The 12985-nt window shown below is 34.6% G+C and overlaps 1 protein-coding gene across 4 annotated transcripts in view; it reads right to left on the reverse strand.

Annotated features, from left to right (window-relative positions):
• The window catches only part of ATF2 (activating transcription factor 2), a 91283-nt gene that overhangs the window by 2853 nt on the left and 75445 nt on the right, over positions 1 to 12985 (reverse strand). For 3 of the 4 annotated variants that reach the window (XM_032356005.1, XM_032356006.1, XM_032356004.1), the window contains 2 exons: positions 10759 to 10864; positions 3378 to 5930 (listed from right to left, as the gene is read on the reverse strand). The exons of the other annotated variant lie outside the window; for it this stretch is intronic. In XM_032356005.1, the coding sequence (XP_032211896.1) occupies positions 5704 to 5930; positions 10759 to 10864 (333 nt within the window). In that variant the 3' untranslated portion in view covers positions 3378 to 5703. Of the gene's footprint in view, positions 1 to 3377; positions 5931 to 10758; positions 10865 to 12985 lie in introns of those variants that run through there. 4 annotated transcript variants of the gene reach the window in all.

The following is a 12985-nucleotide window of genomic DNA, read 5'->3' on the forward strand; positions in this document are numbered from 1 at the left end:
GAGCTGAATAAATTGAGATGTAAAAGAAGTACTTTCCTAAAAATTTGGCAGTTGGGGAAAGTCAATTAATTACCTGATTGATTTCTTAAACGTCCAAATTAATTAATGCTAGGATAGTTATATTACCTTTTATTTTTCACTGATGTTATTTAATTAGACCCTCTGACAATTTTAACAAGCACAATTCCCAAAATGGACAGAAGAACATTAGTTACATATTTAAACTACATGTTTAAATTAAAAAAAAAAAATTGGTAGAAAAAAATCAAACAGTAATAATGGATAATGCAAAAGGGTTTACTTTTGAAGGCAAATGTATTGGCAAATTTTATTTCTTCATAAACAATGCATTTTTTCCCAATTCTGAGAAACTTACAATAGACTATTATCTTAAATTCTGCTAGGTAAACCCCATTAAATAATTATTGCTTAATTTTTCTGTCAGGCTATAGAAAACCACATCTCCTCATAATGTGCATGCTTTTAAACAATTAGCAAAAAATAATTTTAAAATGTCCTCTTTTGGGAGAATATTCTTTTTTTGGTGGTGGTGGTGGTCTACTTTCACAGAAAATGAAATCTAATATAAGTAAACTAACCTTCATTTGTAAACTTCATAGTAAACTAACCTCATTTTAACTGACAGTTAAAAATGAGATTCAGACTCAAATACTTTCCCAAATAATTGAGGTAATGCATGATAGAGCCACAGCAACTATTTTGTTAAACAAATTCTAGCTTAAGGAATGGTCAAGGAATTCTAGCTCAAGGAATGTAAAACTTAATGCAAAATAAAGAAGCAAGGGAAGGCATTGTGACCATGACCAGGTTGTATCAATGTTTTCCTCTTCTCTGAAAGCCACTGGAAAAATTTTCATGTATACTTGAGGAAGAAAGATGGAACTCACTGGCCCACTGCTGAATAACAAAACCCTTTTAGAGTGCCATGACAGATTTGGTAATTTTATAATTAACATCTGATTTGATGTTTTGGACTGCTACAATAGAATAAAACTATGTATCTTTTTTCTTTTATTGTAGGTTCCAATCTACAAGGCCTTTGTTATTTCAGAACTAATCCTTTAGTTTTGAAACATTTTCATGATGGTGCTTTTCCTATGGGAGCTCACCATTAATTTAAATGGTAGGAAGCTGGGGCGCCTGGGTGGCTCAGTGGGTTAAAGCCTCTGCCTTCACCTCGGGTCATGGTCCCAGGATCCGGGGACTTAGCCCCGTATCGAGCTCTCTGCTCAGCAGGGAGCCTGCTTCCTCCTCTCTCTCTCTGCCTGCCTCTCTGCCTACCTGTGATCTCAGTCAAATGGATTAATAAAATCTTAAAAAAAAAAATGGTAGGAAGCTTTTTCCAGAAAGGTCTTTGTTCTAAATTTTATGTGCATTTTTCTCCGCACAGAAGGATATTAACTTTTAAGGATCTATTAAGATCCTAAATTGCCTCAATGAATGACCATGTCTCAGTCTACTGTCTGGAAAAGATCTTTATTTTTTTTTTAAACCATGTGAGAATTAAAGAATAAATCCGTATTTATTAATAGTTTAAAGAAATTATTTTTCATAACTACATCAGACATAAAATGGTGTAACTTTCCTTCAAAAGTAATCATTATCCTATGATCAAGATACTCTAGAAATGGGGCACCTGGGTGGCTCAGTGGGTTAAGCCTCTGCCTTCAGCTCAGGTCATGATCTCAGGGTCATGGGATGGAGTCCCCATTGGGCTCTCTGCTCAGCAGGGAGCCTGCTTCCTCCTCTCTCTCTGCCTACTTGTGATTTCTGTCAAATAAATAAATAATCTTAAAAAAAAAAAAGATACTCTAGAAATGTCAGATTTAAAATGTTTTTCTTCTAGGAATTTTTTTTCTGTCTGTGCCTGTGTATAAATGAAGGCCTAGAAGTAAATAGGATTCCCTCATAGTTCCACTCTCACAAGTAAATTCTTAAGTGTCAAGCATTAATTGCTAAACAGTCTGAGATGTAGATTTAATAAACTATATTTAACATTAAATACATGCCAGAGACAAGATTATTTTCCTGTCCTCTGAGACAAATCAATGCCAACGTGAATTTGACCTTTTAGTATTTCATCAGATTTTGTTAGAGAACATCACCTTGTCTTCATGAAATCTTTCATCTAAAATCATGTAATTCAGATTAAGTACATTTGTTAGAATGTGTACCTTAATGTAAAAATTGGCCACGTGATTTTCTGCATCTCTTCAGACTGGCTCGAACTGAAAGAGAAGACTGAAATACCACTTTACATGCTCTCCACTTAGCCCTGGCCACTTCTAATACAATATACAATGTATTTAGTATGTTAACCCTTTTTCCCCAACACCTTCCTGCCCACCCTCCTCTTTAGAATGTAGCTCCACAAAGTCAGGGATTTTTGTTTGGGCTACTGGTGGATTCCAAGTGCCCAGAACAATGACCGACACACCTAGTTAAGCAGTCATTCACCAAATAAAACGAAGTTGTACATGTGTTCAGTGATGTAACAACATGGGGGTGGGGGAGAAAATCATCTTGCAGGGCACTTTAAGGACTCTAGCTCTGAGTGCAGTGAGGAGTGGGCGCCAGAATTTGGAGTAGGGAAATGCTAGAAGCGGATTCACATGTGGAAAGGACGACTCCAGCTTTTATACTGAGGATGGGCTACAGGAGGCAGGGTGGAAGCAAGGAGGCAGTTACAAGGCAAATGCAGTAACCTGGGTGAGAAAAAATGAGGGCACGGATCAGGACGATAGCAAGGAACAGGGTGAGAAGTGGCTGAATTCTCGATTGTTCTGAAGGAAAAGCCAACAGCGTTTCCTAATAGTTTGGAGGTGGGCTGTGAGAAAAGAGGAATCAAAGGTAACAACAGAGTTGTCCCGGCTTAAGCAACTGGAAGGATGGAGGTGTCATCAGTGCCTTATGAAAGACTGTTGGAGAAGCACACTTGCAGGGAAGGTGGGAGATGATGAAGAGCCAGTGCTGGACATGTCACACTGAACTACAGTTGAGACGCAATTTTGGACACGTCATGTTCAAGATGTTTTGTTAGGCAGTCGCCAAGAAATGCCAAAGGCTGGTAGATCTGTGTGTGCCTGTGGTTGGGGGAATGTTCCGGGTTGGGGAAGATTAAAGGTTCACTGTATACAAATGGGGTTTAATGAATGCAGAGAAGAACAAGGCCTGAGCACGCTACAGTTGAAAAGTCTTTCAGAAGGAATAAATTTTTATCATATAAATAGAAAGACTACCTGGTTCTTTTCAGATAATAAATGTCCTGCAGGAAAAACAAAACAAAACAAAACAAAAACCCATATCATTATCAGGTGATCTTACTTTATGAAAGATAGATAAGGACAAGCAAATTATGAACATAATTTAAAGATAGAATTTATTCTCTGATGGTTTACTCATGCAAACTGCACATAAAAGAAAGTAGTACAGTTTGTGTAACATTGCAAATATAAGGACTCAAAATGCTAGGTACAGAAGTAGTGTGACATCCTGAAAGTCAAAATGGAATTTGTGTTTATACAACTAATAATGGTTTTTTATTTGCTGAGTACAGACTGATTTACAATGAAAGTTTTGCTAACCTTGGTAAGTTCATTAACCGTTTACATGACTTCTTACATCTATGTAGTTTTATTTTACAGTTGCAAGAATTCCTGTTACCAAAAAACTTTAACTTGCATAAATAATAAAAGAAAAATATACTGAAGGACTTAGGAGAGTGAAAAAATTGAGGCTTTTTCTAACCCATCCAAACTACAATAAAAAATAGCGTTCTTGCAGAATTCATATTTTGTGCCTTTGAGATCAACTCCTTAGCATAACTATGGCAAAGTCACGATTAGAAATTCATTACTTTAAAATTATAAAATCAGTTAAAAATAAAAAAAAAATTTAGAAGTAGGATTATCAACTAAAAATGCTCACTTTTAATAAGCCAAACAATAAAAATCTTATTATCTTCATACCTAAAAGTCCTGAAATGTCATTTGTATGATTTGAATGTTTCCCAGTTTGGAACTTAGGCAGGTGGGATATTTCCTTGAATTATCAAGGATATTTGATATAGGTTTTTTAAATGTCAGTCTCATTAGGAGATGGCACTGAGACGTTTGTAAATAGTGTAGTATAGATGCAGAACAAACTACACAACTTATTATAAATGCATTACAGATATTTACATAATGGAATCCTGCTTGAATGCCAGAAGTTGCTACTGGGTAGGACTCATAACTATTTTACAAAGTTGTCTTACACACATCTACTACTTTATTTTTAACAATTTAGTCTATTTTAAAATATTGTACTGTATTTTGAACATAACTGCAGAATAAAAATAGATAATGGCACATTAGAAAACTCAGTATCCCACAGATGATTGGATAATGAGAAAAGTGTACCTACAATCATCTCATCAGAAACAAACTACATCATGGAATGTTAGTTATCCAAGCCTGCACAGTAAAGACATTTTAAATTGCAATCATCTATTGGCCAGCATCACACTGAAGGCATCGTTAAACATTCAAGCAAAGACTGCTGGCATAAACTATTGAAAGAAACATACACACATACATACACATACACACACTCTCTCTCATCCACTCTTGCTTCCCACATTATAATTACATTGTTCTAAAGATAGATACTGATTTTTTTTCCCACGAGAAACGTTATCAAAATTTGCTACTAAAAGATGACAGTGCTTTCACAAGAATAAGTACAACTTAGCTTGCAAGTACAAGACAATGGGGGTAAACAGTCTTAAATTTTCTAAGTAATTTTTAGACTTTTTCTGGCAACCATACCATACTTGATTATGCATAAACTTCTTAGTTTGTAACCTGAAATCTGCAAAAAACCAAAACCAAAACCTAATTTCAAAAAGTTGTTAAGATATTGGATAACCCTGTATCATAGATTATATAATTTCATATTTTTAACAGCCTCAAAACATAGGGTTTAAAATACTGAATTTAAGACTCAAAAAATAGTCATTTTGAAATGATAAAGGATTCCAAAATTCATGTCTACTTAAAATCTTAAAGAAAACACACGATTAATGATCTTGATTTAGTTTCAGAGTGTGCATAAAAGCATCGTATGTCTCTTACCATGTTTCACTCACTTAAAAAGTGTTCTCTAATGTTTTTCCTTTTGCATAATGTGCAAAATAAAAGGCAAAAAGATTAAAAGCAAATCTCTATCTCTCTCTTGCTAGTGCTTTATGACCTTGTTAATATTACAAAGTCAACAGGGACTATGCAGAACTTTGGTATAAATGATAAACAATACTACCATCACAGTTGAGGATTAAGAGGTGGTCAAAAGAAATGGAAGTGGGAAGAGATTCAGTAACACCCCCATTTATTAAAACACCACCAAATTAAAAATGAAATAAACCACAATGAATTATAATACAATTTACACATTGAGCACAGAAAATTAATAAATCTAACAATATTTATAAAAAAAGCAAAATCAGTCTTTTTCCAGAGACTAAAATCTGTTGTTCAGTCTGATCATCAACTGCTGCTACACCAACTTTAGAGCCAAATTTAATTTCAAGTAAAAAAAAAAATTTACAACCACAGATTTCGCATAAATGGAAATTGGTCTTTCCTTGATTTCCCTTTGAAGTCACTAATGAGTATCTAAAACTGCTGCACTGCAGGTTTTTAATCAACTTCCTGAGGGCTGTGACTGGGAGGCAGGAGCCATAACAATCTGCGAAAGCGCAGGCTCTGTACTCTGGTCCGCCATCTGCGTGAGGACTGAGGTGGCCACTGCTTCGGCCTTGGAGGTTGAACTGACTCCATTGGATGTGCTGACAGAACTATGCTGTATAGCTTCCGTATGTGGACTACTTGGCACTGACAGGTCTTCTGAACTATCATCTTTATCAGCGGCTGGGTGGAAAAAACAAAAGTTACTGTTTCTTAAAGACATCTGGAAGAATGTATCAGTCATTTGTCAATATACAGAGTGAAAAGTCAGGCTTTTATAAAGTTGGTTACTGAGCTAAGTTGGTATGACTGGGCCTGAATAAATGAAATGTGGCTCTAAGCTCGAAGCAGGCCATTTTACCACAGCAGGTCAGATGAAGGTACAATCAGGCATGGGGAAGCCTCTGTGTGCCTCACAGAACAGAGTTAAGGTATTTGCTAAACAGTGTTAAGCAATCAGGCAGGAATTTGGGAGAGAGCCTTGTACTTAGAGATATAACCAAACACGAAGTAACACATTTAACAAAACCAGTCTGTTTGCCTACCTGCCATTCTTATTAAAAAAAAAAAAAGAAAAGAAAAATTATAACCACATGCATAAACAAAATGAATTCTTACATACAAATTACATTTTCAAATTATTCCCTCTGCACGCTCCAGAACTATATTTATTCTGGCTGACTTTCCATCTACTGCAGCGATGGGTGATTACAACACCTGATTCTAATGATGCATCCACCTGAGAATAAGCAGTATTTAGACTCTAAATGCCACCAGCTGTTATAGCTGCATGAATTAATTGGGGTTCAAATAAAACATTATATAAAACTCTAGACACTGCAATGGAAAAGATATTCAGAAAGGGGCTTTCTAAGTTTTTATGAAAAGCTACCAACTTTTAGGCCTGAACAATGAATCTCCTACACCTTTCTCATTTTAAGAGGATAGATTCTAATAATTTCAGTTAGTGAAAAATTTGATATGCACAACACACAAGCAATTATAGTGTATGTAACTTAGGAGATACAATGATAACGTGAACCAGGAACTGTGATCCTCATCCCAAACTTAAGAGAACACTGCCAGTAACAGTGATGCTTCCTGGAGACTCCTCATTAAAGGTAATCACCATTCTGATGGTTCTTTAACCATTCCCTTGTTTTTTGTTTGAAGCTTTACCAAATAGGTATCTATCTACAGTATTACTTAGCTTTGTTTATATTTGAACATCCTGAAAACAGTATCATACTGGATGTATTCTTTTGTACTTTTCACTTGGCATTAAAATAATTTTTTATTTAGTGCTTAAAAATAACAAGAAGGCTTTCCATCAAATCTGACAATGCAAACTGGCCTGCTTGATAATGGCCAGGTGCCTATTCTGAAAGTCAGTTATTAAAAGCCTCTGGACCCTTAAAACAGGACTTATCCCATCATTTGTGATACAGAAGACAGAAGAGAAGGAACCTGGCCAGCTAGACTTCAGTTCAAATAAAATTCATCATTTTGAGAATCTTCTAAATACAGTACTTTCAGAATTTTGACAAGTTTACCTCAAATCCACGCAATTTTAGAAAGCAGATTTTAAAATGTATTAATTAGACAGAATGCCATCTTCTCTATAAATCTGCTAGAAATGCAAAATCACACCTCAAGATAAAAATTTGACCTCCAGATACAATTAAAAAAAATCCATAATCCTTTTAAAATTACATAAAGCAGAAAGGACACTTTTCTGGTGAAGCAATAACAAATGTTATAAAATATTTATAATTCAGTTAAAGAGCCAATACAACAGTTATATATGTGTTCAGAAAAACCCAAACTCTGGCAATGACACTTTAACTGAAAAGAACACTAAAAAGTTCTCTTTATTTCACCTCTCTTCTTCAACAGGAAAACAAACTGACCTTTCTCTCAAGGTTAAATTCTAGGGATATGCCTTCTTTCAAACCTAAAGAGGCTGATCTGTGATGAACAGTATAAGGAAATATAAATATGCAGTGAAAGGACTCAAAATTAACTAGTAAACTGTAAGGACAAGTGCCTATCTCCAGACTTTCAGAACTAGGTAAAGCAAATCCTTAGGCTGCACAAAGCATCAGGTACTCCCTTTATAAAGGACATAATTATAAATTTTACATACATAAAGTATCTTTATAATGTAAAAACCTGTCCAATTCTAGAAGGTGAGAGAAAAATCATTAGTATAATCACAAGCACTAGAAAGAATGAAATCTTACTGCACTACAAGAGCCATTTTCAGCTCGAAAGCTACAAAACCCCCAGCTGTTTGACAATTCACACTATGAAGTTTTCCACCTATGTTCATATATATTTTCATCAATGAAAATATAAGCTCTCAATTATACTTAGGGCCCAAGAAGCTTTCTTTCCCACTTAGGATTATGGAAACAAGTAAAATACCATTTTAATTATGCCTAGAGATCTAGAAAATATGAATTAATGGTAGTAAGATCCACTCATGTTTTGTTCTTCATAGAATCCAAACATTAAAAATGTACTCATATATTCATTCACGTTTTATACCATTTGACTGTTAATGTGACCCCAATTGTCAGGGCTTTCCCATGACTGAGGGATTTCATCCTACAAGGTGGGGACTTAGAACTGAGTCCTTAGAACTTAGAACTCAGTCCTGAGAACTGAGTGGGGAGCCTTAGAACTGAGAAACTCTACGGTGTGTGCATTTATACTGTGACCTTTACCTGAAAGACTTTGTAATATTCTTTAGTTTCTGTTAAACTTTAATTTCACAAATGTTTTGAAAGTGTTAACTATTACAATTCACCACCATTAGCAAGAGCTGTGTGCTACAACATGAACAGTGTTAGGTATCTGATTTCCCCACATTTTCTCTGAGATTTAAGTAGTCAATCTAAATACCTTGACTACTAAACAACAGAGAAATCATTTTTTCCCCTAAGACTTCAAGTTTGAAAAGAGAAATTACTTTAAAATTTCTACAAAACTCAGTTACCTCCCAAGAGCTGAAGGGAACTAATTCTATGCTAAAACTAAAGTTTTACTTTGGTCTGATTATCTAGATGACTAGACAGGAAAATTCATTCTGACTCCATTCTGACTTTGGAATAACTCCAAACATCAAAAATGTCTTATTCATTTCTTACAGTCTATACAACCTAGCATAATGCATATTCCCTAAAAAGTTATTAATCTACGGGTGCCTGGGTGTCAGTGGGTTAAGCCTCTGCCTTTGGCTCAGATCATGGTGCCAGGGTCCTGGAATTGAGCCCCACATTGGGCTCTCTGCTCAGCGGGGAGCCTGCTTCCCCTCTCCCTCTGCCTGCCTCTCTGCCTACTTGTGATCTCTGTCAAATAAATAAATAAATCTTAAAAACAAACAAACAAACAAACCCAAAACTTAATACAGACTTTCAGTTTATTTAAGGGTATGTGTGGCATATAAACTCGTACATCTATAATCTTTATAAAAACATCTTTATAAGTTATTGCTTAAAATGAAAAACGGCTTGCCTTTACTCAGCATATGATGCCTTGATTATAGAGATAAAACTGTTGAGATTATCTAAGAGATTATCTAAGATTAAAAAATAGCAGATGAGATAAATTTTTAATTGGCTGTAACTGAAAAATTCATTTTCCTTCTAATTTTGTAGAATAATTTTTATACTTCTTTTTGAACTATCAAAATTCAAGAGCGCTCTCTTGTTAAGAAAATCATATATGCATAATGCTGAACTCAGTAGCTTCTATAGGAAATTATGTTGTTAAGTCATATGGGAGCCATAATGGTCTCATCCCTGCAGCAATCATTGTTAATACAAACCCCAAACATATTTCTATATGGGTCCAATTTACTCCACAATGTGTTTCACCATTCTGTGAAAATGACTAGATATCAAAGGGCTGAGATTTATTTGCTCAAAACTGACAAAAATCAATGTTCTAAATATATATGGCAGTAGAGAGTTGCTAAATCTACTGAATCTTTTAAATTAAAAAATATTGCCTATTCTGATGAAACTGCTTACAATGACTACAAGTAAAGATGGTGGCCATTAAGTTTTATCGTGAGCACCTGAGGAACTGTTTGCATCCAATACAAAATGTTTCTTTCTTTTGAATTACTGACACTGGCAAATTAAAATGAAGTGGATACATATGGTTGAAACAATCTTCACATTTACAAATATCCTGAAATATCACTAAATCATGAAAGGGAAAGCTGTGGGTTATATATTATGAAGTTGCCTAATGCATCCCCAGCTCTGTTATTTGTTACAAATTTGTGTACGATGGACAAAATTGGCCATTTATTCAAGAGTAACAGCTGGCTCCAATATTGTGCATCTTATCAAAAAAGAAGGACATTACAAGAAGGAAAAAGCACAATTAACCTTTAAAATGCTGAAAAAAGAAGAATCTCATTTTGAGGAAAACATGTAAGAGAAAACTTAAAAGCAGATAATTTAAATAGTGTTCTGTTTTAGCATTTTTATGACTAAAAGACTCAATATAAAGATCTGAAACAATATAAAAATTGCACAGTGCTGATATTTAATAAAGAACAAAAGGACCCAATACTGTAAACGGGTACTCTATATTGTTAAGTGAAGACAGTTAATTTAAAAAAAAATTACTGAATGGAGGGCTGGAAAAGAAGTAGTATTTCACTGTCATTCTAAGACAAAATGCTAATCTGGGAAGCCAAAATATCATCAGTACTTACAGTGTATTTTAAATTATTAACTTGTTTTGTTGGTGTATAATAATCCCTAGGAAAAAAGCTAGAAATAGGAAAATTCAAAAATTCTTAATTCTATAAAGTATATTCCCCATTCCATAATAACCTTGCAGAAGTTCTGATATTTAATATTAAATATTAGAACTGCAGTCTCTTGGTTTTTTTTTTTTTTTTTTTTTTTTTTTTTAATGGCAGCTCGGTTCGCTCTTGCAGTATTTCACTAATGTTGCCTAAGGCTATAGGTAATGGAACATTACTCACTATGATAGCCAGATTTCTTCTGCATGGCAGTTACAGGGCAATCTTTATGAGCCAGAAGAAGCTGTTTCAGCTGTGCCACTTCATTTCTCAGCAGGGTGACTTCACTCTGGAGAAGAAACAACTTATGTACCTTAACAGCATCAGACTAAACATTTCTTACTATTTATAACAAGTGAAAATCAAGAATATCGGTTATCTTTAACAGAGTATCAAGGAATATACAAAATATACTGCTTAAATAGGTTTAATCAGTACACATCAGTTTGCATATTTTAGCATTTGTACAAAGACTGCAACTTGTATAAAAATTTAAACAAGATAATGACATGACTGGAGAACATATTTCGAAGTTTTTATATTATTATTTGCCTTGGGACTGCTTATGTATTACAGGTTACTCATAGAAGGTTATTTTTTACTTATGTTGCATATTCTTTTGATTATTTGAAAAATTAGAAACATCAAGGGAGTCAGAATGAATTTCACTGATTCTGCACTTGAAAATGAAAAATTTATCCTGGAAACTCAATTAGGCAAGTTTCTAGTTTTCCAGAAACTATGAAGAGCTCCACAGGGGAAACCACAATAACCAAAGAATCATGGATACTTAAAATGGAGCAAGGAACTGTGCTGGACATGGAAACAATGAAAACAGATAAAATTATCTAAACAGATTAGCTTCCCCTCAATCTAGATAATTTGTATACATCTAAATTTAAATCTGGCAAATTAATGGTGGATTGTCCTAGTCCTTATTTTTTTTAATCGATTTTATTTATTCATTTATTTTAGAGAAAAGGAGGACACAAGTGAGGGTAGGAGCAGAGGAAGGAGAGGGAAGGAATCCCAAGCAGACTCTAAGCTGAGCTTGATGTGGGGCTTGATCCATGATGCCCAAGATCATGACCTGAGATTTGGATGTCTAACTGACTGAGCCACCCAAGCACCCCTGGTGTAGTCCTCATTAAAAAATGAGCACTTCAATGAAATGTGTAAGCCTGATGATTCACAGACCTATACCCCTGGGCCATATAATACATTATATGTTAATTAAAATAAATGAGCACTTCAGCTGTTGTTTTGGATGCATTAATCTGGTAAATTCTATATAAAACTTCCAAATTAAGAGGTTCCATTTAATTCCTTTTGGTCACCCTCAGATATTAAAGATGCATAAATTAGTGATAATTACCAATAATCAGGAGTTAGAACAATGTGGATTTAATAAAATGGTAAGGAATTCTTAATTTAGAAACACTGCTAAACTACTTATTTGAACTTATATTAACCTTAAGTATTCAGATTTCATCTATGAACCCCAAATTAAAAAAATAAAAGAAGCATGTGTACTTTCCTAAAAGCTCAGGCACTTTGTTTTCCATCCCTTGGTCTCCTAACCAGAAAGAGGAATGTAAGATAATTTAGCAGATTAGACTCATTAGCTTTCCTCAAGTGATCAATGACAGAAACATAAAAATTCAAAGAATAAAAGTTAAGCAAGTCTGTTGGTTAGTTTCTCACACCCCTATAACAACAAACTGCAACAATACATTAAAGTACAGAACAAAAACTGATGCTTACAGTAAAGCTAAACATTAAATAAAGGTTAAACCGTGTTTACAAAATTGTATCTGAGATAAGAATGGGTGTGCAATGATCAAAAATACAAAAGGGGAATTTTTAGAGTTTAGAATTTTGCTTTTAAAAAAATAAGTTGTTTAGAAAACTCATTTCTATGGAATACTGCAGTCAATGTCAATATACTAATTTTATGGCTCTTTATTAATGACACCAAAAATGAGAAACCAGGTTATGAATAATCTAATACATAATACCCCAAATCTTTCCCTCTCTGCTGTGTCAGCTTGAACTTGAGACTCCTAACAGGTTTCTCCTTTTAACTTCTGTAATATGAAAGAGGGCTGATGTGTATTTTTATTATTTTATTTATTTATTTATTTTTAAGATTTTATTTATTTGGCCGAGACAGAAAGAGAGAGCACAAGCAGGGGGAGTGGCAGACAGAGAGAGAAGCAGGATCCCTGCTGAGCAAGGAGCCCGATGTGGGACTCAACCCCATGACCCAGGGATCGTGACCTGAGCTAAAGGCAGATGCTTAACGGACTGAACCACCTAGGTATCCCTGGATATGTATTTTTAGTTCACAACATATAATCTCTTAATAATCTGGTGCCTGTGACCCCCCCCTTTCATATTAGTTTGACCC

This window comes from Mustela erminea, chromosome 8 (assembly GCF_009829155.1).
Source record: "Mustela erminea isolate mMusErm1 chromosome 8, mMusErm1.Pri, whole genome shotgun sequence".
NCBI classification, from domain to species: domain Eukaryota; kingdom Metazoa; phylum Chordata; class Mammalia; order Carnivora; family Mustelidae; genus Mustela; species Mustela erminea.